Source organism: Acartia tonsa, chromosome 10, assembly GCF_053477335.1.
Source record: "Acartia tonsa isolate MP-2025a chromosome 10, ASM5347733v1, whole genome shotgun sequence".
Lineage (NCBI taxonomy): Eukaryota > Metazoa > Arthropoda > Copepoda > Calanoida > Acartiidae > Acartia > Acartia tonsa.
In genome coordinates this window covers 41,723,875-41,751,537 of record NC_137269.1, presented here as the reverse complement: position 1 = coordinate 41,751,537, position 27,663 = coordinate 41,723,875, and the positions used below count along the sequence as shown (strand labels likewise).

The window sequence follows — 27,663 nt, the reverse complement described above, 5'->3', positions numbered from 1 at the left end:
TCTATTTCTGACATCAATAAAATAATTTAAAAGCAAGATAATAAGAATTATGAGAAATTAATTCAGCCCATTATTTTTGTAAACAATATTTTTAATTACCCTTTTCTAGATTAAATCATTTGGTTGATAAGTTTAAACAAACTTACTTTGATTAGACCAACAAATAAAGGAACATGTTTAGGGTTCCAGGAGTCCCAAACGTCGAAGTGGACTAACGCAGGAGTGTTAAAATATTAATTTAAGTAAGTATTTCTATACAGGTTAGGTTAGGTTAAGATATAAATATGCAAATAAGCCCTCTCAGGGGTTAGGCATTAAAAAAAAAAAATATGGTTTAAAATAGGTTAGGTTATGTTAAGTGTCCACTCCTGCGTTTGTCCACTCCGACGTTTGGGACTCCTGCGTTTGTCCTAGGACCATGTTTAAACTTTGAAATAAACATAATGAATTTATTGAAAAATTATTGAATAGACTAATTCTTAAAAGAGAATAATTAAGTAAAAAGTAAACAAAAGAATTATACGTTTAAATAATTATAATTTATAATTTTTTTTTAGTATCGAAGCTACTCTATAATTTGAAATGTCCGTCTGTCTGAAACGTATTGGGGGAAACGTCATTTTCTCAGCTCCTATAATAGAAAGACAGCTGAAATTTTTATTGTAGATTCCTATGACATATGCCTATCTAATCTATACATTTTTTTGTCCCTCTGTCTGTTGTTTGGGGTGCTAGATCGATTCCTATATTTTCCAGTTTTCGTGATTTTCTCAATACCTTTTCAAGATAGAGGACTAAAATTTTCAGAGATTTATCAATTTTACACACTACGTATTTTCACTAAGTTTTATTAAGATTTGTCTATTAATTTGGGTGCTAGATCAATTCTTAGATTTTTAAGTTTTCGTGGTTTTCTCTATTCCTATTCAGGATTGACGACTGAAATCATCAGGGATTAAATATGCTTAAATTCTACATATTTCCATCAAGTTTCATTAAGATTTGTCTATTAATTGTGGTGCTAGATCAATTCCTAGATTTTTTAATTTTTCGTGATTTAAAGGTTGCGTGATTTTGAAGTTTTCGTCATTTCCCTATTTTATCAAATGTATTGGATGACACTGCACTGTAGTTAATTTTCCCCCGATATTTATTCATAATTTTTTAGCTTCGCTACTTATGGATGTTGTCCTCCTTGTTTATTTAAATTTATTGTAATATATTTATTTATATAATATTTTTTTGAGCAAAATGATTTAACTTACAATAAATAATTTACATAGATATAAATAATGAGTTTTTTTAAACGCACAAAAGAAAAATTATTCAATATGGAAGTTATTAGAATGTAATTGAATGGATTATCATTATATATATAACATATTATTCATTTTAACAAATATCATACATTAGTTTAAAGCTTCTACTTTTATGCATTTTAAATAAAAAAAAACAAGTCTGGCAACATCCATAAAGTGAAAGAGTCAGACTGACAAAGGATGTGATAGTGTTCATTTAATAATTATGAAATTTACTTTTAAAAAAATAATAGTAGTTATCTATTGCATCGTATAGACAGTTTCCTGTGATTATTAATATGAAAAATCTTGGGCTAATAAACCTTGTAATAATTTTGTGATTCTTATTTTAGTTATTTGCGGGAAATGATTTTTTTCAGTATAGGTAAGAACTGGTTTTGAATCCATACTGGAAAAAATATTCTTCATTATAGAGATGATTCGATTATTACATCTTCTTACAATCGACATTAAAAAAAATAAAGAAAAGTGGATAATGTAATGTAAAAATTAACCGAAAAAAGAGCTTAAAGTTGGTATGGTCATATGGACGTTAGAACAAGGTTTGAGATTGAAAGGACAATTCCTTCATGTCTAAACTCACGAAATGTCCGTTACTGAGGGATAGAACGACGTTAACTGTATAAAACTTCATGTTTTATAATTATATTTGAAAGAATGGAAACGATTAGGTAATAATTCTAATTGATTAATTGATTGCTTTGTTACAACTGAAAAAAATGAATGGATCAAAAGAAGGATTTATAAATCTTATAATTCGTTTTGGAGCGTACCTACTATTTAAATCATCAAAATTATCAAGATATAACAATGGTCGATAAATCAATGTACACCACCAATGATGCTGCACAAAATTACCAATTATTAAAATTACAATCCGTGGTTGAAACGTTTGGACACTCAACCAACCAATCAAAATTTAATAAAAGTCCCCCAAAGTTGAAAATCTAACGAATAAGTAACGCCATTATAAAACTTAAGGGACTTGTGTAATAAACAGTCCAAAGTATCCTCCCTCTCTGCAAAAATGGGCTCTAATATATAAATAACGTTATAGGTTTGTTATTGCTTCGCTTATTATAAACAAAATTTACCTTGCATTGTTATAAACAATCATATTAGCAAGAAATGATTATCAAAAAAGAAATAAAATTATGATTTTGTTACAGATGATTTTTTTAAAAATTACACACAGATAAGATTTTGTACTATTTTAATTCGAGAATAGTTATTTATCGCATCGTATTATAGACAGATTTCCACGTATATTAAAATAAAAAATATAGGATTAAAGCCAAAGGCCCGAACTAACATAACTAGTATTAATTCATGATTCTTATTTTAATATTCGGCGAAAATTGTCCCTAATTCGATACTATGCATGATTTTTCAGTATGACTGAGAACCGGTTCTAATCCAGCGGACATTAGTCGAAGCCATACTGGAAAACTATTATATTTGCCTAATAAAGAGGTGGCAATAATTTTTGTTTCCATAGAAATTTTGAATATAATTGCCCTATTCCCATATTCCTGAGGTCCAAATTAGAGATTATTTGTTCAAAGCACCGTTTCTATCTCAGCAAAATCTTTCTCTCTGAAACAAAATATTTCATTAGAAATTTGAAGAAATAAAAAATCAATCAGGAATATGGTATAGTTCATTCAGAGCTATTAGAAATACGTTATTTGACTTTCATACTACCCATAGAAATTTTACCTTAGCGCCTTAGTTTTTATAAGTAAGGTAAATTAGTATGTGAGGTATTTAATCACCCCCGCCCCCTTCCTTCCCCAGTAAATTTTACAAACGGGATAAAAATTTTGGACAAGGTAAACTAGATTTAATGGACCCCACCCCCTAAAGGTAAATTTCTTCACTAACCAGATTTCTATCTATTTCTTAGTTAATAAGAAAGTGTTCATTGGACGTATTTAATTTTTGGGTATAGTCCCTTTCGTGGCAACGATCTTTAAGGGGCGATTTGTCGTATTTTTAAAATGGCTCTTAATAGGTTATTTTAGGTTAGTTTATGTTATATTGGGTTAGGTAATTGACCCACAGGGTTAGGCAATTGGCCCCGCAGAGGCTAGAAATAGAAGAAAAGCTACTGTGAAAAAAAAACGAAGAAACGCCATTTAAAAAGCGTTTTTACCTGAAAACTATAAAATCTGATGATTTTTCATCCCTCTCACTACAATCTTGTTCTTCTCCTGAGCTATCCGATACCCTAAACATTAAACATATATTTTAGAATTAACTTTAGTCATAGACTAGGGAATGCTATTCTAGTAAAATGTGAACAAAATATCACAAAACCTTGTGGAGTCTGGAGAGTTAGTATAGTTCAATTATTATTATACATGGCTATTAGTGAATAGATTGGCGTATTGTACTATTTATCTCCTGGGCTATCCGATACCCTAAACATTAAACATATATTTTAAATTTAATTTTAGGCATAGATCAGGGAATGCTATTCTAGTAAAATGTGAACAAAATATCACGAAAACTTGTTAAGTCTGGAGTATTTGTATAGTTCAATTATTATTATACAATCATGGCTATTTGTGAATAGATTGGCGTATTGTACGTGTTTTTCTCCTGAGCTATCCGATACCCTAAACATTAAACATATATTTTAGATTTAATTTTAGGCATAGACTAGGGAGCGCTATTCTAAAAAACAATTATAGTAAAATGTAAACGAAATATCACAAAACCTTGTGGAGTGTGGACTGTTATGGCTAGTTCAATTATGATTATAAAAGGCTATCAGTAAATAGATTGGCATATTGTACGTGTTTTCCCCTGAGCTATCCGATACCCTAAACATTAAACATACATTTAGGGTAAATTTTAAGATTGATACGATTTTCATTAATTTTCCAGTATGGCCTTGAAACGGATTAATAACCGGTGCAGTGCATGGATTAGAACCAGTTCTCGTTCATACAGAAAAATCAAAAATCATTAGCATTGAATTAAAACACAGTAGGACATATCCTTATATATAAAAGTATATAAGCCTCTTTGTATTTTTTTTTGTACAAATCATCTTGTTAACCAGTGAACCGATATGGTTCTCCTTAACAGTAAAGCTTTGTCTATGTCCAGGGGTAATTAAAAATTGGGGGGGGGGGGGGGACGATAACTCTACTCTCCAGTGAGAAATCACCTGATTTAAAAATAATTCGAGTTAAATAACCAAACATAGAATACTTGTACCGGAACGAACATACTACCATTCAAAACTTTGTAATGTTAGCTTGTCTGTAATGCCTGCTTACCCGGATAAATCTGTAGATATTGCTGCTCTATCTAACCCCTCTGGTTCTATAAGTAAGTGCTATTCTTGAATTTATTATTTATTACATAAAAAAACTAAATATTTTGAGTTGATTTTAAATCAATTCTTTTAAAAGTTCAGCAGCAGTTAAATTCAGCCTTCGAGTTAGTTAAAAAAATACCTCTACCCCAATTTTTATACAATATTTTTAGGGTTATCCCCACCCATTCCTGGGGAAAGTCCACAAAGGTATAAGAGCGTAACCACTTTTTTATATAGAGGTATCAAACAGTGAAATATAACTAAACAGTTAAAATTCTAGAATATTCCTTTAGGAGTCAATTCATCTCCTTCCTCTGGTGTTTCTAAATGATCTATTTTAATTTGTAAATTTTTAATTCATTATTAAAGGCATAGCTTATCTGTTTAAAGATGCTTGTCTGTCCTGCTTTACGCATAATAAATTAAGGCATGTTAGAATCGTTCTAATAATAAAATTTATGTGTGGAGATTTCTGAAGCGATGAGTTATTACAGAAAAGTTAAGGGGGAATAGATAAAATAACTGTATATCCACACCCATTAGACGCCGTGCCTACTTTCAATTTGGTATTAGAATATCAGCCAACAGCATCGTAATAATAACACAACCGAGTTGCTACAAAAGAGCAGGAAGCAATATGCTAGCATACGAAAAAGGTAGTTGTATGGCTTATACATCTTTAATGATATTGTTTCGGAACGCAATGCCTAGCCGTTCTCGAAATCTTATCTCGAAGCCTTCCGAATGACCAACATAGTGAAGTTTACGAATGTGTATTTATTACCATGAAAACAGTAAGTCTAAAACAAAAATATAAGAATTAATTACATAAAATTAATTGTTATTATTTTTTTAGCATCAAGGTTGCGTGATTTTAATTTAATAAAAAATATGAATTTTCTAAAAAACTTAAAATTGGCACGAATCATATTAAATCGCATCAGAAATTGATAATTTTAGAATAAAATAATCAACATTATAAAAGTAAATATTCGTATATCAAAACTTAGCAGTTAAATGGTCTATTTGTTGAAAAATTAATGATTTAAATTTCTTCATAAAATTGTACCATTCTACGCTTATTTTCAAGAATTAAAAGATAAATTCTTACCACATATGATGTCAAACTAAGCAGGAAGGCTTATTTGAGATCTTCCACATATCAGAGCGCATGTATATTCAAGCAATACATTATTTTCATTCACGTAGCTCCTCACATGGGAAATATCAAAGGAAAAGTGCGCGTCTCTTTTGTTTGTTTACAAGCCACGCGCGGAGATAGTTAGGAATGCCGCGTAACACACTCATTCTCTGGGGAATTCTGGTGTAAGGAAAAAGGGATTAATGGGTTCGAACTTGCCGGGGAATACAAGAAATACATACCGACACACACCCGTCTATTCACTGGGAATCGAACACAATACTTCATCTTTGCAACATGCGTGCAGACAGTGTCCACGAAATCACAATCTCATAACGCATAAATTACAAGAGTTTAAAATGTCATGGCCATAAGGCCTAAAATTGGTTATGGAAACTTACGAATACCACAACAACTCAAACTGCCTCAGCTACCACATAAGGACAGGAATAAGGGAATGGGAAAAGCATTCAACATTCATGAATTGCACATTTACCACTCACACATCTCATTATATCATGGCCTCATAATCTCAAATAAAATTAGAATTACAGACCATGTAATTGCGAATACATGAATTAATAATCATTAGTACCTAAACTTCAATTAGGTACCTACATAATAAAATAGGTAAATGATTTTTATACTAAAAATCGCATCGATAATTAAATAATCAACTCAAACTTTTTTCATCAAAAGAAAGAAAGATTAAATAATAACATTTCTTCTACTAAATCTTTTTGCTAGAAAAGAAAAGTAAAATTGCATAAAAACTTCTCAATAATTAGAATTTTTCTCCGACAGAAAAATAATCCACCTTACATCTAAACATTTTTCAGATAAGATAAGTAAGATCCTTAAATCTAAACATGTTTTAATAAAATAGATACTTAAATCTAAATAAAATATGACTGTAAAAAAAATCATCAAACTTCGGAAAATTAAAATTTCATAATTTTAAATCTTCGTGAATCAAAATTGCGTAAAATTAAAATTGCAATTGAAATATGCAAATTAAATTTACTAAAATAAAACAAAAGCTCAATGTAAGAAAAGAACTTTTCTAAAGTGCTGAATCTTCAATTTCTCTCTGTTTTAAGAAGAAAGCAACATATACATATTCATACAGTCATAATTAAAGGCAATTTGGGCATCAGTTAGAATGAATCCCTCAAGATACAAACTAACAATATCCACCAAATAATAATAAATGCCTTGTTCCAGCTATCCTGTCGGACGTTATGACTTTCCATCACATCTTTTGATACTGCATAATTTCCAACAGGATTTCTGGCGCAGGGCTGCATCAACTGAAACAAACATAATTAGTGATGTTTAATTCAAAACAAAATAAAAAGAATCATGAAATAATTCAAAGAAACTTTTAAATTCATCAATCAAAGCAAATCAATCAAAATTAAAATATTTTATGCTTTAGTTTTGCCGTTTTGCGTCGGGCCTGGCCGAGGAAACAGAGCTTAGGTACGTCGTAAAGCGGTCTTATTAAGCTAAATTCTACGAAAATCAAAGAATCTACTTAATTCATCGCGAAAAAAATCTGCATTTTTTCTTTAGGTACATCAGTTCAAAGGTAAATAGTAATAATTTTAATATGCATGTAATATTAAATTATTTATGTGATTGTAATAAATCATAAAGAAATATTTAAATGATGTAAAAATCTCATTTTGTTAATTTCTTATCATATCAAATTCCAATCCAACAAGGATAAAAATGTTTATATCTGCATAGGTACCTAGGAAATTTTCCTCGAAAAAAATCCCAGGTCTCGGAAAGACTTAATTCATTGAAAGAACTTGCGAAAACGTATAAAAACTTAAGTTTGCATTTCAAATGAAAAATCTTGCATCGATTTGAAAGTTTAAACGAAATTGTATCAAATATTGCGTTTTTTGTCTTTCGAAAAAAATCTGATAAATCTACCGAAAAAATAAAAAATCAAAGTTAAACAAGAACGATACTTATACTAAACTTTGGGTAGATTGATCTTCAGTAGTCGTCTTGCGGAAATCTCGTTATCTGTGGCGGCGGCGTCGTTTGACAATTTATATTTGGCAACCACGGTCCTTCCACCTGGGCGCACTTCTTGAACTCGTCCCAATCTAAACTTCTTCATCAAACTTGTGCTGTCATCAACAAGCACCACATCTCCTGGCTCAAGCAGCACCTCGTTGCGGCGCCACTTAATGGACCTCAACAGCTCGGGCATGAGCTGCTCCTTGTACACCTGATGGAACTGCCTGGTCAACACCTCCAAGTTCTCCAACCTCCTGGTAATCGGTTCCTTGCAACCGGTTTCAAACGTACAGATTGCATCATTTGTCCTGCCTCCAAGCAAATCAACTGGTGAAATAATTCTCCAGGTATTGACGTCTTCTCCAGCAGTGGCATACGTCAACGGTTTAGAATTCAGCACTCTAGCTGTCTCAGCACACAACACCAGTAAATCATTGAAGGTTACGGTAGCTCCGGCCAACTTCTTGTTCAACACTCGCTTGACCAGCCCAACCTGTCTCTCCACAGTGCCAACAAATGAATGTGCAGCTTTGGGCACAAGATGCCATTCAAAATGCATCCTTGTATCCTTCAAAAGTTCATCTAGAATGCGTTTGGTACCAGCCATATTGGTACCACGATCAGTAGTAACTCTTCTTGGCATATTGTAAAACGCCTGAAGTTTTCTCAAGCTGACCAGCACGGCTTCAGTTGAATAATCTGTCAAAACATCAATAAACACAGCCTGTGTAAATCTACAAGCTACTATCAACAACCAGACTTTGTACTTTGTCTTGGTTTTCCTGGTGCCAACGCCAGGTTTCACAACTTCTATGGGTCCCGCAAGGTCCATATGGACCTCTTTGAAGGGCACTGACGGCTCCACACGGTCTGGCAGGATATCAGCCATTGCGGGACTCGAACGCTTGGCATACTCAATGGAACATGCAGCACAATTCTTGACCACTTTCATAGCCTCCATGCGGCCATGTGTGATCCAAGCATACCTTCGGCTTTGCGCCAACGTCTTACGATGGCCTCCATGGCCCAGCTCATCGTGACTTTGTTGTAGAATCAGCTTTGCCAGCCTGTTGTGGCGGCTAAGCAAGACAACACCTGGGCTGTCCTTCATAACTTTCCTTGGGCCTCCAGCTGCGGCCTCAAGAGCTTCGTCACCTCTGGCGGCCATTTTAAGTATTGTAAATGTCCAAAGAGGAAACCATCCATCGTGACCCACTATCGGCCAACAAACCTGGACTTTGTGATGATACGGTTGAAGAGAATCGAACTTCCCCTCGGCGTCCATGGTCATCTCCTTCTCTTGGTTGAAGGATGTCAAAAACAGGTCACAAACAGAATCCAAATAAGTGTTTGTGAAAGTATAGTTCTCATAATACCTAGAACTATCATTGTTGCTACCACCATCCTCATTTGTTGCAACACCACGTTTCTTGACAAGTAACAATTTGAAAAGGTTAGCAGCCTTAAGAACTGCGGCTACAGTCCTTCTTGCCTGCCTGTAGGTCCTCCTTGCCAGCGACCTCCAGAAATCATTGTCCACCATTTGTGTGAACATTACCTTGAGCTTCGCCATCTTTGGATTAAGCTCACTCTCAGGAATAGATGCGTTAACCTCACCCGCCGTTTTAACGGGCCACTGGTCCTGTTCCAGGCGCAACCAGCTTGGACCTTCCTGGTAAGTAGATCCAGGTTGTACATCCTCAATTGTACACAAACCTCGCGTAGCTAAATCCGCAATGTTGTGTTGGGTAGGTACCCATCTCCAATCTTCAGGGCTCGTCAACTGTTGTATTTCAGAAACACGATGACTGTTGAAGACATTTAGCATAACACTGTCACTAGATAATTGTGCTAGGGCGCAGCTGCTATCACTAAAAAATACTTTGCCAGAGATGTCAAATGGTATGGCTCTGACAACTGTATCCACAAGCCTTGCCAAGATTAGGCACGATAACATTTCTAACCTCGGTATAGACTCCATCTTAACTGGTGCGACACGTGACTTGGCGCAACACAAAACTACATCAAATCCTCCAGCAATTGGCCACCTCAGGTAAATAATGGCTGCATAGGCTGAGCTTGATGCATCACAGAAACCAATTACCATTGGAAGCCCCAATGGCTTATCAGGAACCATCGAACGTCTAAACGACACATTTCCAAGCGCCGCTCTGTCCTGGAGGCTGCTCACAAACTCTGACCTCAACTCTCCAGGTATGGAATCATCCCAGTCACATCCATGTATGCAAACTGAGCGTAGACATAGCTTGGATTTAAGCAACAATGGTGAAGCTAAACCCAACGGGTCGTACAATTGTTGTACGATTCTCCAAACTTCTCGTTTAGTTATCGTTTCAGGTAGACTTCTCCAGAGATCCTCCAAGTCCAGGTCCTCCAGCAACTTTCTACCTTTAATCTTCGCGCCGTGGTTGGCTCTAACAGGCAAAAACAATACATCCTGTTTTGGGTCCCAAACAATGCCCAAAACCTTTGCTCTGTCAACATCATCTCCAGAATAAATAACAGATTTAAATCTGAAATTTCCAGGTTCAATCATCTGCTCCAGCTCTCGGACCAGCTGGACAGCTTCAGGTTTACTGTTATGACCGCTTAAATGGTCATCCACGTAAGTACAAGTCTCCAATTTCACAGAAGGAGGATCTTGATACAACACAAATTCAGATCTGAGCGGCTGCTGAGCATCTCTCCACACTTCTTGATTGGCTATAACATCAGAACCCTTAATCTTCTCAGATCCATAAACATCATGAACATCCTGCAAGGATCTTCCACCAAAAATACGACCAGTGAGTCTGAGAGCGGTCACGGCCATATCGCCTGCGAGGGCTTCACCAAAATTAACAGTTTTGGTGAGGTAAACCTCTGGCTCTCCATCAACTGTATCAGCAAAAAATACGCGTTTCAGCTGAGAATCTTCATAGGTAGCTAACAAACTATTATAAAACTTCTGGATATCAGCCACAAGCGCACACTTGTAGCTTCTGAACCGAATAAGATTGTGCATCAGGGAATATAATGGAACTGGCGTCTTATAAGGATATGAAGCCGTCCAGATACGGCTCTCAAGATCCAGCGTCAAACCTTCTTCAATCAGCTGCCGCTTGCGCACGTCCAAGGCGGACTGCCCGGCAGCAATGGCAGCGCAATGGCGGCAGTTCTTGCAGCCGCTGCACATTGATGGCGGCTGTATTCCCAGACTCTCTGTGGAAAGGAACTCCATCTTGCTGACCTCTAGCTTAGTAGCTTTACAAGCGACAGGATTAGCAACAGTCCTGCCGTCCGCAGACACAACTAGATAACCTGTACCAAATAAGCTTCTGTACAGTCTAGAATCACCAACCATTTTATCAGCACACGGGAACATAGCTGGTGTCAGGTGCCCAATAAGAACATCTATCTTACCATCAACCATAGAGAAATTATCAGGCTTCATATCAAAAATCTCGGCGGCGGCTGCAGGATCAATAGAACGTAACCCTTCGTCAGTACCAATGCTGGGCACTACCGCCGCCTCCAGAATATGGCAATTCCGGTTGCGGTCAACCAAGCAGATTTTAACCGTAGGACATGCTTGGCTCTTTCCATCCGCCAAAGAAATAGTAGCTGTGCGACCAGTTGATGGCAACTCTAACTTCTTGGCGATACTTCTAGAAATTAATGTGAGATTAGCTCCACTATCCCACATCGCGTTGACGGTGACTTGGCGTTTGTCAGCCGCCACGGCTGGGAGCTGCTGCAACATCAGCATATAATTGTTCTTGCTGAACAACTGTGATTCATAAACTGCCGCAACTTGTCCACCAGCAACAGATTCATGTAATAATGAATTATGAGGCTGATTGCAGCTGTCTATGGTACAGCTGCCAAGTCTATCGGCCTTAGGACAATCAGCCACCCTGTGTCCCCTTCGAAGGCAAAGCAAACAGGCGCCGATCTTCTTGATAAAGTTTTTACGTTCAGGAACAGACAGATCCCTAAACTTGGAACACTTAAACAACAAGTGTTCAGAACTGCAACCTTCCGACGGGCAAGGCTGTTTCTTCTTGGTCTTTGCTGGAGACCCAGGTTTACCTACGGCTGTAGCTGCTGCCGCAGGATTACCCTTCTTCTTAGAGGGGGTGTCCATATCAGTCGAGCACCGCATTAAAATAGCGCCCCTCTGCTCTTCGATAATCTGCATCAACTTTGGCACATTTGGGACGTCCATTGAGCCCAATGCCAAATTAAGCTTGTCTTGAAAGTCTCGAGGTAACTTCTTGGATAACATCTCCAGAAGGATCACGGTCAACCACTGGCTGGTGGTAACCTCATCATCTTCATCATCTTTAGTCAGCTGCTCCAGCTGGCTAACTGCACCACCGAACTCTGCTAACACAGTCACAATCTGGTTGGAGTCCGACGGTTTAGACTTTTTCTCCCATTGGTTGAAAAGGCAGAGCATTTGACGTGTCTTAGACTTGAAACGCGAGTCAAGGTAAGCCCACTGAGATTCATGCGATTGAATCTGAGTTAATTGGAGTCTCAGCTCTTTATTTTTACAGACCTTCTCACTGCTCAACAATAACTGCAAATACGACGGGTCCTGTCCTACAGTAAGCTTTTTAAAATTGTCCTTAAAACTTACGTAAGATGCTTCCTGGCCGTCGAATGAGGGAAGAAGCCGCTCGTCAACACGATTCATATATCCTGGCGTGAACATAGAACCGGTGGCGAACTGTGGTGTGCCAAACGGTGACACAAATGGCGATGCTGCTGGGGCACCCGCCGTCGTCGTGGGTGGCTTCACAGGTTCAAGCTTAACCTCAGCCAATTGTTTCATCAATGCAGACAAAGTGTTTATAATTGGATCGGGCAAGGGAAAATATGACCCTTTAATAACTTTCACGATCTTCAAGCATCGATCATATAGTTCAGCCTGATGGTTAGGCAAATTATCACCAACTAAATCAACAACACTTTGAATGTCACTAAGCTCTTCTATAGCATCAAGAGCATCCTTCAAGGCACTATAGTCTTTTTGCACAGTAACTATATCAGAATAAATGTCACTAAACTCATCAAGCTCTTGGATTCTCACACCAAGCTTGCGAAAACCGTCCATGATGCTGTCAAACGTTTCGAACTTGTCGTGGACAAGGATTGACTCCTTAGTGAGATGTCTAACATCAAGTTCTGAAGTATCACTGACCAACTTCATCACTCTACTTAGCTCACTGGTTAGGGCATCAACGGCTGGGCGCAGCCGCTTACTCAATTGATCACCTTTATTCTTTTTAGGACCCATGATTGTCACTAAAGTTAACTGTACTGATTATGACTATAATAATGTGTGGTAAGGTATCACAACCAACACATTCACAAAACTTCACAGATTCTTCTTAGCTGCATCTGTTCTGTCTTGTTTTCATTGTTTCGGAACGCAATGCCTAGCCGTTCTCGAAATCTTATCTCGAAGCTTTCCGAATGACCAACATAGTGAAGTTTACGAATGTGTATTTATTACCATGAAAACAGTAAGTCTAAAACAAAAATATAAGAATTAATTACATAAAATTAATTGTTATTATTTTTTTAGCATCAAGGTTGCGTGATTTTAATTTAATAAAAAATATGAATTTTCTAAAAAACTTAAAATTGGCACGAATCATATTAAATCGCATCAGAAATTGATAATTTTAGAATAAAATAATCAACATTATAAAAGTAAATATTCGTATATCAAAACTTAGCAGTTAAATGGTCTATTTGTTGAAAAATTAATGATTTAAATTTCTTCATAAAATTGTACCATTCTACCCTTATTTTCAAGAATTAAAAGATAAATTCTTACCACATATGATGTCAAACTAAGCAGGAAGGCTTATTTGAGATCTTCCACATATCAGAGCGCATGTATATTCAAGCAATACATTATTTTCATTCACGTAGCTCCTCACATGGGAAATATCAAAGGAAAAGTGCGCGTCTCTTTTGTTTGTTTACAAGCCACGCGCGGAGATAGTTAGGAATGCCGCGTAACACACTCATTCTCTGGGGAATTCTGGTGTAAGGAAAAAGGGATTAATGGGTTCGAACTTGCCGGGGAATACAAGAAATACATACCGACACAGATATAGATTTATTATTATAATCATGACAAGAAATTATGTACATTTTTGACATATTTATGATGCATTTTAATAAATTGCTATGTACAAACTGTTTTGCGGTGTTACGGCATTACCCTAATCATAGAAAAGCTGCTATTGTAATAACCTGGAACCCTTTGCTAAGGATCTTTTTCGACTGCTTGCAAATTGCTATCTTCTCTTTTGTAGTAACTGTATTAATATTCCCGACCCAATTAGTTGATTTTCAAAGACCCAATTGAAAGCCGGCACAGGGTCCTATAAAAGGGGATATACAAAGGTGGATTCTTAAAAAACTTTTGCCTCACTAAAAATTCTTTGCCTCACTAAAATTAGTGAGGCTCGCTAAAAATTTAGAGGGGATAATTTTGCCTCACTATTTAAAGTTTTTTAGTAATTCACCTCAGTTATTTAACCCCTTCCCCCTCTAGTGTTTTACTCTAATATTTTAATAATGAATTATAATCCTAACCTAAGGAAGACATCGTAGTTCTGTTACAAGAATTAATTTTATTATAATGGTTTCTTTGCTGGATATTAATACCTCCATAAATATCATTCTAATATGTATTTATTATCAAATCAATCTAGAATTTAAAAAAATCTTTACAATTATACTTTTTTACTCAAAGTACAATGAAACTTTTCCAGAATGGCTTCGAAACCTATCAACATCCGCTGGATTTGAACCAATTCTCCTACATACTGAAAAAAAATGTATAGCATCGTATTATCTCCAGTTTTCTACGAATATTAAAATAAAAAGATCATAAAATAAATACCAGTTTTGTTAACACAGGCTTTCGGCCCTTCAGGGCTTAAAAAACTGTTTTAATCATCTTTATATAAATGCTGCCTAGAAATTTCATAAAAATTGTCTATTTTATTACTACAAATTATTGAAAAAAGCTAAATTTTGAAAAGACGTTTTGATCATATTTTAGGCTTGACATAGTTTGAGGAGAAATTGGGCACTACACTAGTACCCAAAAAGTTTTATAGTAATGTTTCTTAATCGTTTTTTTTCAATAATTACCTGACAGAATTGAAAAAGTAAGGTGTCAAATTTGGCCATTTTCTTTCTTTTTTTGTTGCATTTTAGTACCTTAAATTACTTAAAAAATAAGAGGTCTACAAAAAAAACCGATTGCATATCTGAATTCTATGGAAAAATTTACATCTACTACTTACTAAAAGAACCGGCTAGCTATAAAAAAAGTTAAGACTTCTTCTTTACATGTTTGTCAGTCTAATTCAAGAGGCGTGAGGTAGTTTATAAATACCTTCAAATGTAAAGAAACAAGGATGACATCCATAAAAGCGAAGCATTGAAACGGTAGGACAAACGGACATTAACACTTATAGTATATTGTCAGAACTGAATAATCAGAATATAAAAGTATATGAGTCGAAGCAAAATTGTAAGTAAAAGCGAAGCACTGAAACGGTAGAACAAACTGACATTGACACTTGTATAGTGTCAGAACTTTATAATCAGAATATAAGTGTATAAGAGTCGAAGCAAATTGTAAATATTTTTTCTTGAAAAACTACTCGATACTGGATAATGTTTATGGACATACTTACATTTTTAGGACTTGATTATAGAGTTGCAACCCCTCCCTAATGTACAAATATCTGTGAACGCGACAAGAATGTTGTTATCCTTGTTTGAATATATTTATTGAGAAATGCTGTCATGTTAAACACAGAATATTTTACCAGGGAACTAAAGACAATGAACGATAAGTTAATACACGTCCCCAATGATGATACAAAAAATTACCCCTTCTGTAGATTTCAATTAGTAGTTTAAATGTTTGGAAACTGAACCAACCAATAAAAATTCAATAAAAGTCACCAAAGTTACTAAGCCAATGAATAAGAATCTTTAGTATACAACTTTGGGGAAAAGCGTAATAAACAGCCCAGTGTCCCCTCCCTCCCTGGAATATTTTACTGTCTCGCATATTGGAATTTAAAATTTGAGAATATGAAAACCGATATCCACATAAACAATGACATGTCTGTTTGAAGACAAAAGGAATTTATGATGTTGAAGTATAGATAACAAACCATGAAATAAAAATTTAATTCTGAAATTAGTAATATTAAGGTTCTCAAAGTTTTTATGCAAGAAAAAAGAATCGTGTTAATAATACTTTGGGTACCAGTTTAATTCACCTTCCAATGTCTCTTCCCTCCAAACTTTTTTTAGTAGTAAAGCTTTTCTATAATTAGGGTCGGTCCATCCGTCCGTACGTCACAGTTAGCTCTATCCGTAAATTTAAACAGGTTAGAATTGTCCTATCGATTCCAAAATTTGCATGGTGAATCCTGTAGTAGTTAGGTACGATTTAGAAAGCGTAGCAAATCTTTAATCGTTGCCAGAATGTCCGTACGTCCATTTTAAACATGATGATTTTTAACTTTTTTAACAACAATCTATTATATGATAAAATTATCCGATTGATCTGATTTTTGGAATACTGATTCATAGGACAACAAATTACAATATTTTAAGCGAAGCATTTCTGTAATTAAGTCTTTAAAATGTAAGTATGTCCTTAAACAATGTCCTGTATTTTTGCAGTTGTTCAACAAATTTACTTACAATTTGTTTCGACTCTTATACATTATATTCTGATTATTCAGTTCTGACACTATACAAGTGTTAATGTCCTTTTGTCCTACCGTTTAGTGCTTCGCTTTTATGGATGTTGTCATCCTTGTTTTAAACCTATAATTTAATATTTATGGTAATAAGCTTGTTTTTATTGATTTGATAATTTTCCTTGATGACATCTAAACTCCCAATCTTGGCTTCTTCTATTTTGGCCTGAAAAATAAGAATATTAAAAATTATGTTATTTTGCAAACACTTCAAAACTGCAAGCATGTAGCAGTTATAATAAAAATAAATTAATTTTAAAATTTTGACAAGTTAAGAAAAGCATGCCAATATTTATCAAGTAAAGTAAAGCATGCAAAATTTATCAAGTAAAGTAAAGCATGCAAAATTTTTGACAAGTTATATATACTAGTATGCCACTATTTTGACCAGTAAAGCAGAGTATACCAATATTTCTACAAGTAGAGCAAGTGTGCAAAAACAGGGTATTGGCACACTCTGCTTAACTTATAATGCAATATTCTAAAATAAGCCTCATAGTTTGGGAATCTCCACAAAAGAAAAGGCACCTATCTTGCATAACAGCTGAGCAAATTCCCAAATTTCACATTCTCAGATAAGCATAGTTGTATTGGGAATGATTTTTGTTTGTTTTCAGAAAAGATAAAATGGGACTTCTGGTATAAGGGTTGTGTGATGTAAGACGACATTTTTTTTCTTCCGAGAGGTAAGGGTAAGGGGGTAAAGAATGTAGCGCGGCATTGTTTTCTCTGATGCGCTCCGCACGAGGTGCCATAAGGACAGTTGTGTTTTTGATTTTAAGGAGAAAAGAACAGATTATTTTCTTTTTTTTAGAGAGGCAAGATGCCTCTAGGAGCATAGATCTGGTAGTGGTTTGGGTGCTTAATGAATGTGTCTATGAGGTGAGAGTTTGTGATTTGCATGTTTTGTGTGGCAAAAATCGAGAGATATCTTAGTGTAATAAATGTTTTTTTAATGAAAAAAATGATAAAATCAAAAGAAATAACTATTGAAAAAGATATTTTTTTTAGATTTTCCTAAACCCAGAGTTTTGTTATTGAGTAAATATTCTTTTAAAAAGCTTAGATGTCTTTTTATTTGTCAAATACCTAAAGATTTGATTTAATTCTTTTAAAAAATTAAACAGAGTCCAATCGGTCATAACACCAAATATTTTTTTAGTAAGAATAAGCAATTGATATCTTATTTTATAATGATTAAGTGTACTAATTATGTATTTTTTTTAGGATTGTCAACTGCTTTAATGAGTTTTAATAAAAACTTGACAACCACCTTGTTGATCATTAATCCCATTCCTGGCCAGCTAATCTATAATTAGGCGTGCATTCGCCGTAAATCGTGCTTGTACGGATTGAGTCTGTAACAATAGTATCTGCGCTACTAAAACAACTTAAATATTTTTTTTCCAGTATGGCTTTGAAACCGATTATTATCCGCTGGATTAGAACCGGCTCCAGACATACTAAAAATCATATAATCGTATAATAAACAATTTTCCTCTAATATTAAAATAAAATAAAACATGAATTAAAACCAGTTTTGTTATCCCGGGACTTAACGCACAACAAAACTGGTTTTAATCTTATAATTTTTTTTTAATAACCACGGAAATCTGTCTATAAAACGATGCGATAAATAACTATTTCTAACTAGATATGAAATAATTTTATTTATGTTTTCCAGCTTTATTGTGTAGCAATTGGTAATAAAAGCCAGGAATCTATAGGTATAGGGAAACCCCCAATGATGATATACAAAATTACCCCTCTTGTAGATTACAATCATTTAACATTTGGACACCAACTTAACAAATAAAAATTCATGAAAAGTACCCAAAGTTGTTGTGTCACCTAAAAAGAAAAGGTTAGTACAAAACTTTGGGGACTAGTGCAATAACCAGCCCAATGTCTCCTCCCTCCCTGCTAAAAGCATTGGAATTATAGATTCCATCTTTGCTTTATGGCACAACATTTCGGGTTTATGGCACTTTTACACCTCCAGGAGTACAGGGGGATAGGACAATGGAAAATATATTCATTTTAAAACCATTCTTTTTGTGTATTATTAATGTTTTAAATTGTCTAAGAAAAGATGGAAATGTAGATTATATTCTTGCGATTTCCACGTCTTATTAAGCCTAATTTCTCTCTATAGTCAAGATGCTATCCTATAATTAACCGTCTGTCTGTCAAACCGTCATTTTGACTTGGGATTATCTGTTTATTATCAGTCTGTCTGTCTGTCCGACTATTTGACAATATGAAATGTTTTGAGTATTGATATTTTAGGAGTATTCCTCTTAAAAATTACCATCTACTCTACTCTAACTTTTTTTTAAAGCGAAGCTTTTCTATAATTAGGGTCGGTCCGTCCGTCCGTCCGTCACGGATAGCTTTTTTCATTAATTTAGACATGTTAGAATTGTCCTATCGATTTCAAATTTTGTATGGTGATTCCTTTAGTAGTTAGGTACGATTTAGATAAAATTTTTATGTGACCTAATTATCCGATTGGTCTGATTTTTGGTATACTGATTTCTGGGACAACAAAGTACAATATTATAAGCGAAGCAACTCTATAAGCAAGTCCTAAAAATGTTAGTATGTCCATAATCATTATCCTGTATCAAGCAGTTTTTCAACAGATTTACTTACAATTTTGCTTTGACTCTTATACATTCGCATTCTGATTATTCAGTTCTGACATTATACAAGTGTTAGTGTCTGTTTGTCCTACCGTTTCAGAGCTTCGCTTTTATGGATGTTGTCATCCTTGTTTCGTATTAGCCTAAAACCATCCTATGACTTTATTGCAAAAACTAGTTGCTTTGTCTCTCATCTCATGGTTTAGGGGGTTGGTAAATAGCCTGAAACCAAATCTAGACATTTGTAAAGGTCCTCTAAAAATTTTAAAACCTTCGGACCAATGATTTTCGAAAAATTAAGTTCAGAAATTAAAACCTTACTACTTTATGGTATAGGATTATTATTAAATAAGCCTAAACCATCACAGGAACTAAGTTAAGATTTCAAGGACCACTACAATGGTTTTGTGGTTAGGAAGATCTTAACTCACAAACAAACAACAAAAAAACCTTACTACTTTAAATAAAATACTTAAATATCTTTGCTGTAGTAAAATTCACATTTATTAGTACTCAAAAGTTGTTCCTTTATCATTAACTAGCGGCTTCGCCTTTAGAAGCCTCTAGTGGCACTTTAAATGTTTGGTGTTTTGTTCAAGTCTCTACGATACCCATCTAGGTTGCTTTCAAGTATCTTTTCAAGTCACTACGATAAATAGAAATGTTGCGTTGAAGTCTACGAATATTTAAATATTTTTCGATTTTTTTTGTGATTTCTATTGGGAGGGTGGTGGTACCCTCCCAAAAATAGTTATACCTTCCCGGGACCTATAAGAATCTATCCTTTTAAGGAGAACCGATCGATTCAGTGGTTAGCGATATCCTTTAGTACAGACACACAGGCAAATATCCTGTTACTTTATTTTAAGGATTGCCTTGCCACTTAGGACAAAACTGTCCTTGTTTTGTTTTAATCAAATAAAGAGTATCACCAAAGTTTTGCAACTGTAAGATTTACTTAATATGTATATACAATACATGGGTGTAGTAAATAAATTTTCTCGTACTCATTCGAATCCGGTTGATAGGAACCGGTTCTCATCCATACGAAAAAACTATGTCTGGCACTGAATTATATCCAGCTTTCTACGAATATAAGAATATACAATCATAATTCGGCACCTCGGGGCTAAAAAAACTTGTTTTAATCTTATAATTTTATATTCTATATCCGCGGAAAGCCGTTAATAATACGATGCTAGAAATTACATGCTATTAGTAAATTTACAATTGTAATAAAATGTATGATAAACTTAAGGCTAGGCGCGAAGCAGATGTATAATATTACCTGCAGTTCGTACAGATGAGTTCTTGCTTTATCCAACTCTATTCTGGCCTGAACAAAATATTTATATTATCCTATTATATAGAATATTAAGGGTTTATCTGAAGATCTCAATAACTACTGAAATGATTGAGTTTTCGTTTTTTTACGGAAGCTTCACATAGGTCCTTTGATGGTTTTAAGCTATTTAATTTAAATTTTGGACGGTTTTGAGCTGATTTCTTGACCCTTTCTACCTTTTTATTTACAAATTTAACTTTTCTTAACCCCGAAGGCCCGGGAAATCAAAACTGGAATTGATTTTAGGATTTGCATTTTGCCATTCGTGGAGAATAGTCTGTAATAAGATGCTATACATGTATTTTTTTCAGTATTGCTGAGATCCGGTTCTAATTCAGCGGATATTAATCGGTTTTGAAGCTATACAGAAAAAGAGAATAGCATAAAATAAATAGCCCCAAAACCTGCCCACTGTATAATTTCATCAAATATTGAAAAAATGACTTTCAATTTTGTTGAAATCCTTTCACGTTTGGTTGAAATTTTAGTACATATCGAGGAAATTCATCCATTAAAACCTGTCGTATGATAATTCATTTTGTTCCTTTTTCTATCCAGTATGGCTTCGAAACCGATTAATATCCGCTGGATTAGAAACGGTTCTCAGCTATACTGAAAAATCATATATAGCATCGAATTACAGACAGTTTTCCACACAAAAAAAATTATTCCAGCTTTGTTTCGGTATCCATGTATGTTGTTATGTTATTTTCTTTTAACACAGATAATAAAAGAGCTTGTTTAAGATAATTGTTACAGGTCTAAATATCAGTCTTTTGATCGTGATTGGATTGTACTAACCTGCATCAGCTGGTTATCACACATAGGATCCCTACATTTGTGATTCTTTATAACAGAGGTCACTTCTGTAACTGTACCACGGAAATTCAGAGATTTTCCAAAACTCTAAAAAATGAATAAAATAATTATTAAAAATGAAAGTAAAAAATAAGGACATTTTACCAGGGAGGGGACATTGGGCTGTTTATTTTATTAGTCCCCACAGTTTTATAATAATATATATGATTAGTTGGCTTAACTACTTTGGGGACTTCTACTAAATCTTGATTGGTTGGTTAATTAAGCTGGATGTCTAAATATTTCAATCACTAAGAATTAATTTTGTGCATTATCATGGGGGATGTACATCAATTTATCGGCCGTTGTCTTATCCCTTTAGATCACAGACATTTTACTCTAGCTCCTTATATAAAAACTGTCATATAAAATTCAAAATTGAATTTTTTGAACGTTGAAATAAATACTTATATAGTTCTTAAAAAAATAGTTCTATAGAAGGTTTTCAGAGTACATATTTCTGATAAAATTTGAAAACAGGGACTTTCATGTCTTTAAGTAGCGAAGCAATACCAAGATATGTTTCGCTGAATATCAATCCTCACAATAAAGTAAATTGATCTCTTTCTGTCTGTTTGTTACAAAGAATCTCTTTAACTGGTAAACCGATATGGTTCCCCTTTACAATATTATAGATCTTCGAATAGGTCCTGGAAAGGTATATAGTTATTTTAGGGGGGGGGGGGGCGGGGGTGTACTACAACTCTCCCAAGAGAAATCGTCAAAAGTAAAAAAATTTTACATTCCCCTTAAACCTCTATAAGTTATTAATAAAATAGTATGGTATTTTAATATTATCCATTAAATAAAAAATTAAATTTAATTTTCTGTGACGTATTGAAAACAAGTTATTTGCAGAGATGCTACGCAGATGGATGTAGAATATACACGGATATTATGACAGGGGAAATATTATCGTCAATTTAGTTTACTAACATTGAACTCAGTTATTGGTCAGTTTCATCCAATAGGAGCAGAGAGAATGGGTAAAGGGTTAAAGGTGGGGATCGTTATTTTAGCCCGCTGCGTGTTTTACTTTATTAGAAAACATAAAAATCTGGTGTAAGATCCAATCAATAATTTATCCATTGCTTGGTACACATCTAAAAGAATTTCTTTAAATTTTTCTCTCCAACCATTATTATTGTTTGATAAGAATTGAATTATTGGACCAATATATCTTTAGAATACATGTCATAAATTTTCAACATAGAATACCAATTTCCTTGCGATTTTGATTATGTCCTTTTACCCCCCCCCCTTCTCCCTTTCTTTTTATCTTAAAAACTTTATATAGACAATTCCCAAAGATTTATAGTAATGTTTTCTTATTCGTTGGATTAACAAATTTGGGGAAATTCTATTAAATTTTGATTGGTTGGTTCATTAAATCGAGGGTTCAAACGTTTCAACCACTAATTGTGAAAATACTATATAAAGAGGAAATGATAAAGTAAAAAAAAGAAAAATTAAGAGGATATGCTATTATATTGAACAATTATTATAGGATGACATTTACCAATCTCGAAACAGCAAAGAAATTTAAAAACGGGACAAGTAACCAATATTGGCCATATTTTCAAAAATCTTATTAGAACATGTTCTTCTTTAAAAAAAAAAAAACATATTTTACTTATAGACATTTCAGAGTGGTGTTATTATTACTTGAAACTAATAAAGTGAACTTTGTAGCAGGCTAAACTAACGCCCTCCCCCCCTTAATCCCATTCCCTCTCGAGTCTCTTCCTCGTTAATGAATGAACTGACTAATAAATGACAGGGGAAATAGCAACCAAAATTAGCGACAATTTTCCCTCTGTCAAAATATCCACGTTTATATGTTTATATTAAATTCATTATTAAAAGTGGGTCCTAAAAAGTTCAACTTGTGAAAAAAAGAAAACTACTCTATATAGCATAACTATCAAAACATTCAATTTCTTTTCCCTTTGTTGGAAATTTTATCATATTTTTCTAGGTTTTATACACATTTATTTTAGGATGTGTGTCTTCTAGAAATGTAATTCAACGTGAACAACTATGTCCATAATTAGCGCAGCTAAAGCAAAACAATTTTTTTTGCTAGAAAACAAAATATACAGTTATTTTGGCATACAATTTTCCACAAATATTAATATAAAAATCATAAAATTAATACAAGTTTCGTTAGCCCGGGCCTTCGGCCCGTCTGGGCTATTCTTAATATATTGTATTTTAATATCTGCGGAAAGCTGTCTATAATTTTATATATAATTATGTCACAGGTATTATTAATTTTTATGTCAAATCTTTATGTTCTATCATTAAAAAGTTCCTGGCATTTATGACAATATCCTCAGAAAGACGTAATTATAAAGTAACTACGCTGCTAGTCAATGATTTTCAACGTTTTTTTTTTATAAAATCACCAAACCTAAAAGGTTTACGTTGAGTTTTAATATAATATTTTATTATACTACTCATATGTTGCTGAATGTTTGTTTAAAAAGTTTCTAATGAAAGTAGATAGTTTCCTATATTTTGCGAAGAAAAAACATCGACGAAATTTACTCTTTAGAAGGCTATGGGGAGTGTAGATGATTCAGTTGTTGGTTATGGTATTACTCCAGTTGCTAGATTAAACCTCAACAGCCCCTCACTGAATATTTTAAAATATTCAAAATTTATTGACAATTTGATGTCAGACCTTGCGGGGAGCTCTAAACTTGCCTTAACAATTTACAACTTTAATTTGAAAAATACAAATGGGGTGTTTAATGGTGCTCTCTTGTCGTTTGGAGGGTCATAGCCGGAGATTTTTATAAAATTCAGAGAGAGGGAGGACAATGGGCTGTTTAATACACTAGTCCCCAAATTTTTATAATAACGTTTTCTTATTCGTTTGTTTAACAACTTTAAGGACTTCAGTAAATTTTAACTAATAATTTTATTCTACAGAAGAGGTAATTTTGTGTATCATCATTAGGGATATACATCAATTTATCGGCCATTGTCTTATCCCTTTGGATCCCTGATCTAACTAAACTTACCAAACTGAGCAAAGCAAAACAGCCAGGTTCATCTCTTTTCTTGATGCCCTGTCTGAAATAAAATTAATAGTTATATATCGCATCCTATAATAGACAGATTTCCGCGGATATCAAAATAAAAAAAATATTAGGATAAAACCAGTTTTGTTAACTCCAAGGGACAGGAGGCGGGCTGACAAAACTGGTATAAATTTCATAAAATTTATTTTTTCATTCTCGTGGAAAATTGTCTCTAATTCGATTATATACGTGATTATTTAGTATGGTTAAGAAATGTTTCTAATCCAGCGGATTTTATTCGGTTTCGAAGCCATACTGGAAAATCTATTAAAAGCCAAGTATCAGCATTTGCATGTATCTATCCATCCGTTCTTCTGTATTGTATTAAATTAAAATCCTTATACTGACTAACTATAAGGCTATATATATATATATATGATTTTTTATGTTATAAAAGTGTTTATATAAAAGTGTATTGGCTATGTAGTAAGAAATCATTGATAGAAAATAAAATATTAAACATGTATTATCTTTAAAATTTAGTTGAATGTATAAACCTGTTCCAGTCCTCCACAAACAATCCATCTGTTAGGATCTTTTTTGAACACAAGCAATTTTATATTTAAGGCTTATGCCTAGCCCTGGTCAATATCATAGAATTATTATTATTATTTTTAATATTTAATTTCCGATTTTAATTATTTTAATATCCGAGGAAAGCTGTTTATAATACGATGCGATAAATAACTATTCTTAAATTATCCAATACCTTTATCCCTAAAACAACTTTATTGAAATAGCAAAAAAAAAGTAAGAAATCCATTAAGAAGAATCAAAAGTAACTTTTAAATTTTCATTTAACTTACAAATAAACTTTTCCAAAAACTTAAACTTTTATGATTAATTCTGGTAGCGCAGATACTCTAAAATTAGAGATCTTCAATTACTGTAAGTTCAACATAATTATTAATCGCATCGTATTATACACAGCTTTCCATGAATAGTAAAATGAAAAAATATCATATCAATTCCAGTTTTGATTACACCCAGGGATAAGGGATAGGAAACCTGGCCATAAATTAGGTCTTGGCCTGGTTTTGAAAGGGATCATGCAACTTTTACCATTTGCCTAATTTAATGACCTTACTGGCGGACGGCTCATATTGGCTACCACTCTAAACCAATAGTGTTCTGTGATTTGGGCTTGTTTTGTATCAACCAATCACCAATTGGCGGAAATTTTAGAAGCAGACAATTCTAGAAAAAAAAATGATTTCGTCTGCTATGAAAAAATAAATATAAATGGTGTTAGATCACATTAGTTTAATTATTAAATCTGCTTAGAGTTAAACATTAAAAAAGGGCCATATAAAACAAAAACAAAAATAACGGGATTATTTTTTTGGAAAGAAGGTAGCTACGAATTTTCATTTGGTAGTTTATAAATTAGATGTTGTATTTTGAATTTTAGAAATCTAGTACGGAATTGATACAACACCTTAACCCTAATTTTTGTACAATACAACACAGTACAGATATATCATTACATTATAGTATCCAAAGAACTTGATAGAATGTTACCCAAGTGCATATTTATTTATTTATTTTGAATTTTAATTAGCAATGAAATTTTCAAATAAAATTTTTACTCATTAATAAAATGCAAATAATTCAAACTAAAATCTGTCTGAGGGAAACCCAACGATAGCTTTCTGACAGTTCAAATTACCAAAGTAAAAATAAAAAAATTTTGGGAGAGAAAAAACTTCATTTTAACAAAAGCCATTAATATATAGATATATTAAAAGTTATGTTTTTTACTTTAAACTAGCTACCTGAATTTGATTCTATACTTTATCTACACACACACACACAGCTTTTTCATTAGAGTTTAGGACGAACCACTGCGTCATCCCAAAACTGGTTTATTAGGCCTAGGCTTGAAATAGGCCTGAAATAATATTTTCCTACGTTTCCCATCCCTTATCCCTGATTACACCCATCAAACCCTTCATTTTACCTTTCTAAAAATGAAAAGCTTAGACGTCCCTGTTAACTTTATTACAATTTACTCTTGTTTTTTTTCAGATTTTGGTTTGTTTATTGTTGCTGCGCTACTTATGTATATAATCGTTGCACTTGCTAGATCAAAAATTTTGATTGTGTCAAAAAATTCTTAAATGATTTATTTTATTTTGTTAAAATTTTTTTATCAGATTATGCTGTACTCTGTCAAGCTCGTAGCTGGCTAAGATAACGATACCCACCATCCACCCTCTTTACCCTATTTCCTTCCTTCCTAATCAATAAATAATGGCCAAGTTAGCAACCTAAATTGACGACAATTGTTTGCCCTGTCATAATATTTACGTATATTCTATATCCATTTTATATTTCTTTTTTCTGGAATTTGCTTTATGTTTACATACATAATTAACAAGAATAAAGGGTAACAGAAAAATATCATATTTTTAAACATATTTTCTCCCTTGAATACTAACTTTTTTAATTACTCCAATTGGAAATCAACTTTTTTGATCATAGTGAGCATCAAAGCATCGAATCTTATCTCCAGCGGGTGTTGTTGCCTTTAGGTTCTATTGCTGATATCAAAGTAGAATCCCACCCCAAAGAGGTAATTTACTAAAGCTGGTAAAAGTGCCTCGTAAAAAATGGGATGAGGATGGAACACAGTAATAGTGTCTGACTGATTATGACGTAACAAAAAAAATTAGCCAATGAGAGGCCACTATACATTTTACCATTGGTCAATTACGGACTCTCATTGGCTAATTTTTTTTGTTACGTCATAATCAGTCAGAAACTATTACTGTGTTCATGAGGATGATAAATTTTTCGAATAATTCTGCAAAGTTGGGTGCAAGCATCCAGTCAAATGCGCTTATTAGGTCAAACTGGTCTTAATTATCCAAATGCATAGTATGGATATATAATCACTGGATTAGAACCGGTTCTATTCATGTTTACCATCGTATTACAGACAATTTTCCACAATTATAAAAATAAAAATAAAAAAATATATTTCAATCTCATAATTTTTCATTTTACTACTTACGGAAAGTTGTCTATAATTCGATGCAATATTAACTATTCTGAAACTTACATCAATGGACGA

General features: G+C 33.7%; 1 protein-coding gene across 3 annotated transcripts in view; it reads right to left on the bottom strand.

Annotated features, from left to right (window-relative positions):
• Nucleotides 1–1,423: 1,423 nt before the first annotated feature.
• The window catches only part of LOC145330069 (glutamate receptor ionotropic, NMDA 2B-like), a 177,149-nt gene continuing 150,909 nt past the window's right edge, over nucleotides 1,424–27,663 (bottom strand). For all 3 annotated transcript variants that reach the window (XM_080174614.1, XM_080174615.1, XM_080174616.1), the window contains exons 35-43: nucleotides 24,528–24,579; nucleotides 21,442–21,546; nucleotides 20,584–20,631; nucleotides 16,774–16,816; nucleotides 14,450–14,539; nucleotides 4,940–4,982; nucleotides 4,610–4,657; nucleotides 3,475–3,549; nucleotides 1,424–2,915 (exon numbers count right to left, since the gene is read on the bottom strand). In XM_080174614.1, the coding sequence (XP_080030740.1) occupies nucleotides 2,879–2,915; nucleotides 3,475–3,549; nucleotides 4,610–4,657; nucleotides 4,940–4,982; nucleotides 14,450–14,539; nucleotides 16,774–16,816; nucleotides 20,584–20,631; nucleotides 21,442–21,546; nucleotides 24,528–24,579 (541 nt within the window). In that variant the 3' untranslated portion in view covers nucleotides 1,424–2,878. The remainder of the gene's footprint in view (nucleotides 2,916–3,474; nucleotides 3,550–4,609; nucleotides 4,658–4,939; nucleotides 4,983–14,449; nucleotides 14,540–16,773; nucleotides 16,817–20,583; nucleotides 20,632–21,441; nucleotides 21,547–24,527; nucleotides 24,580–27,663) is intronic.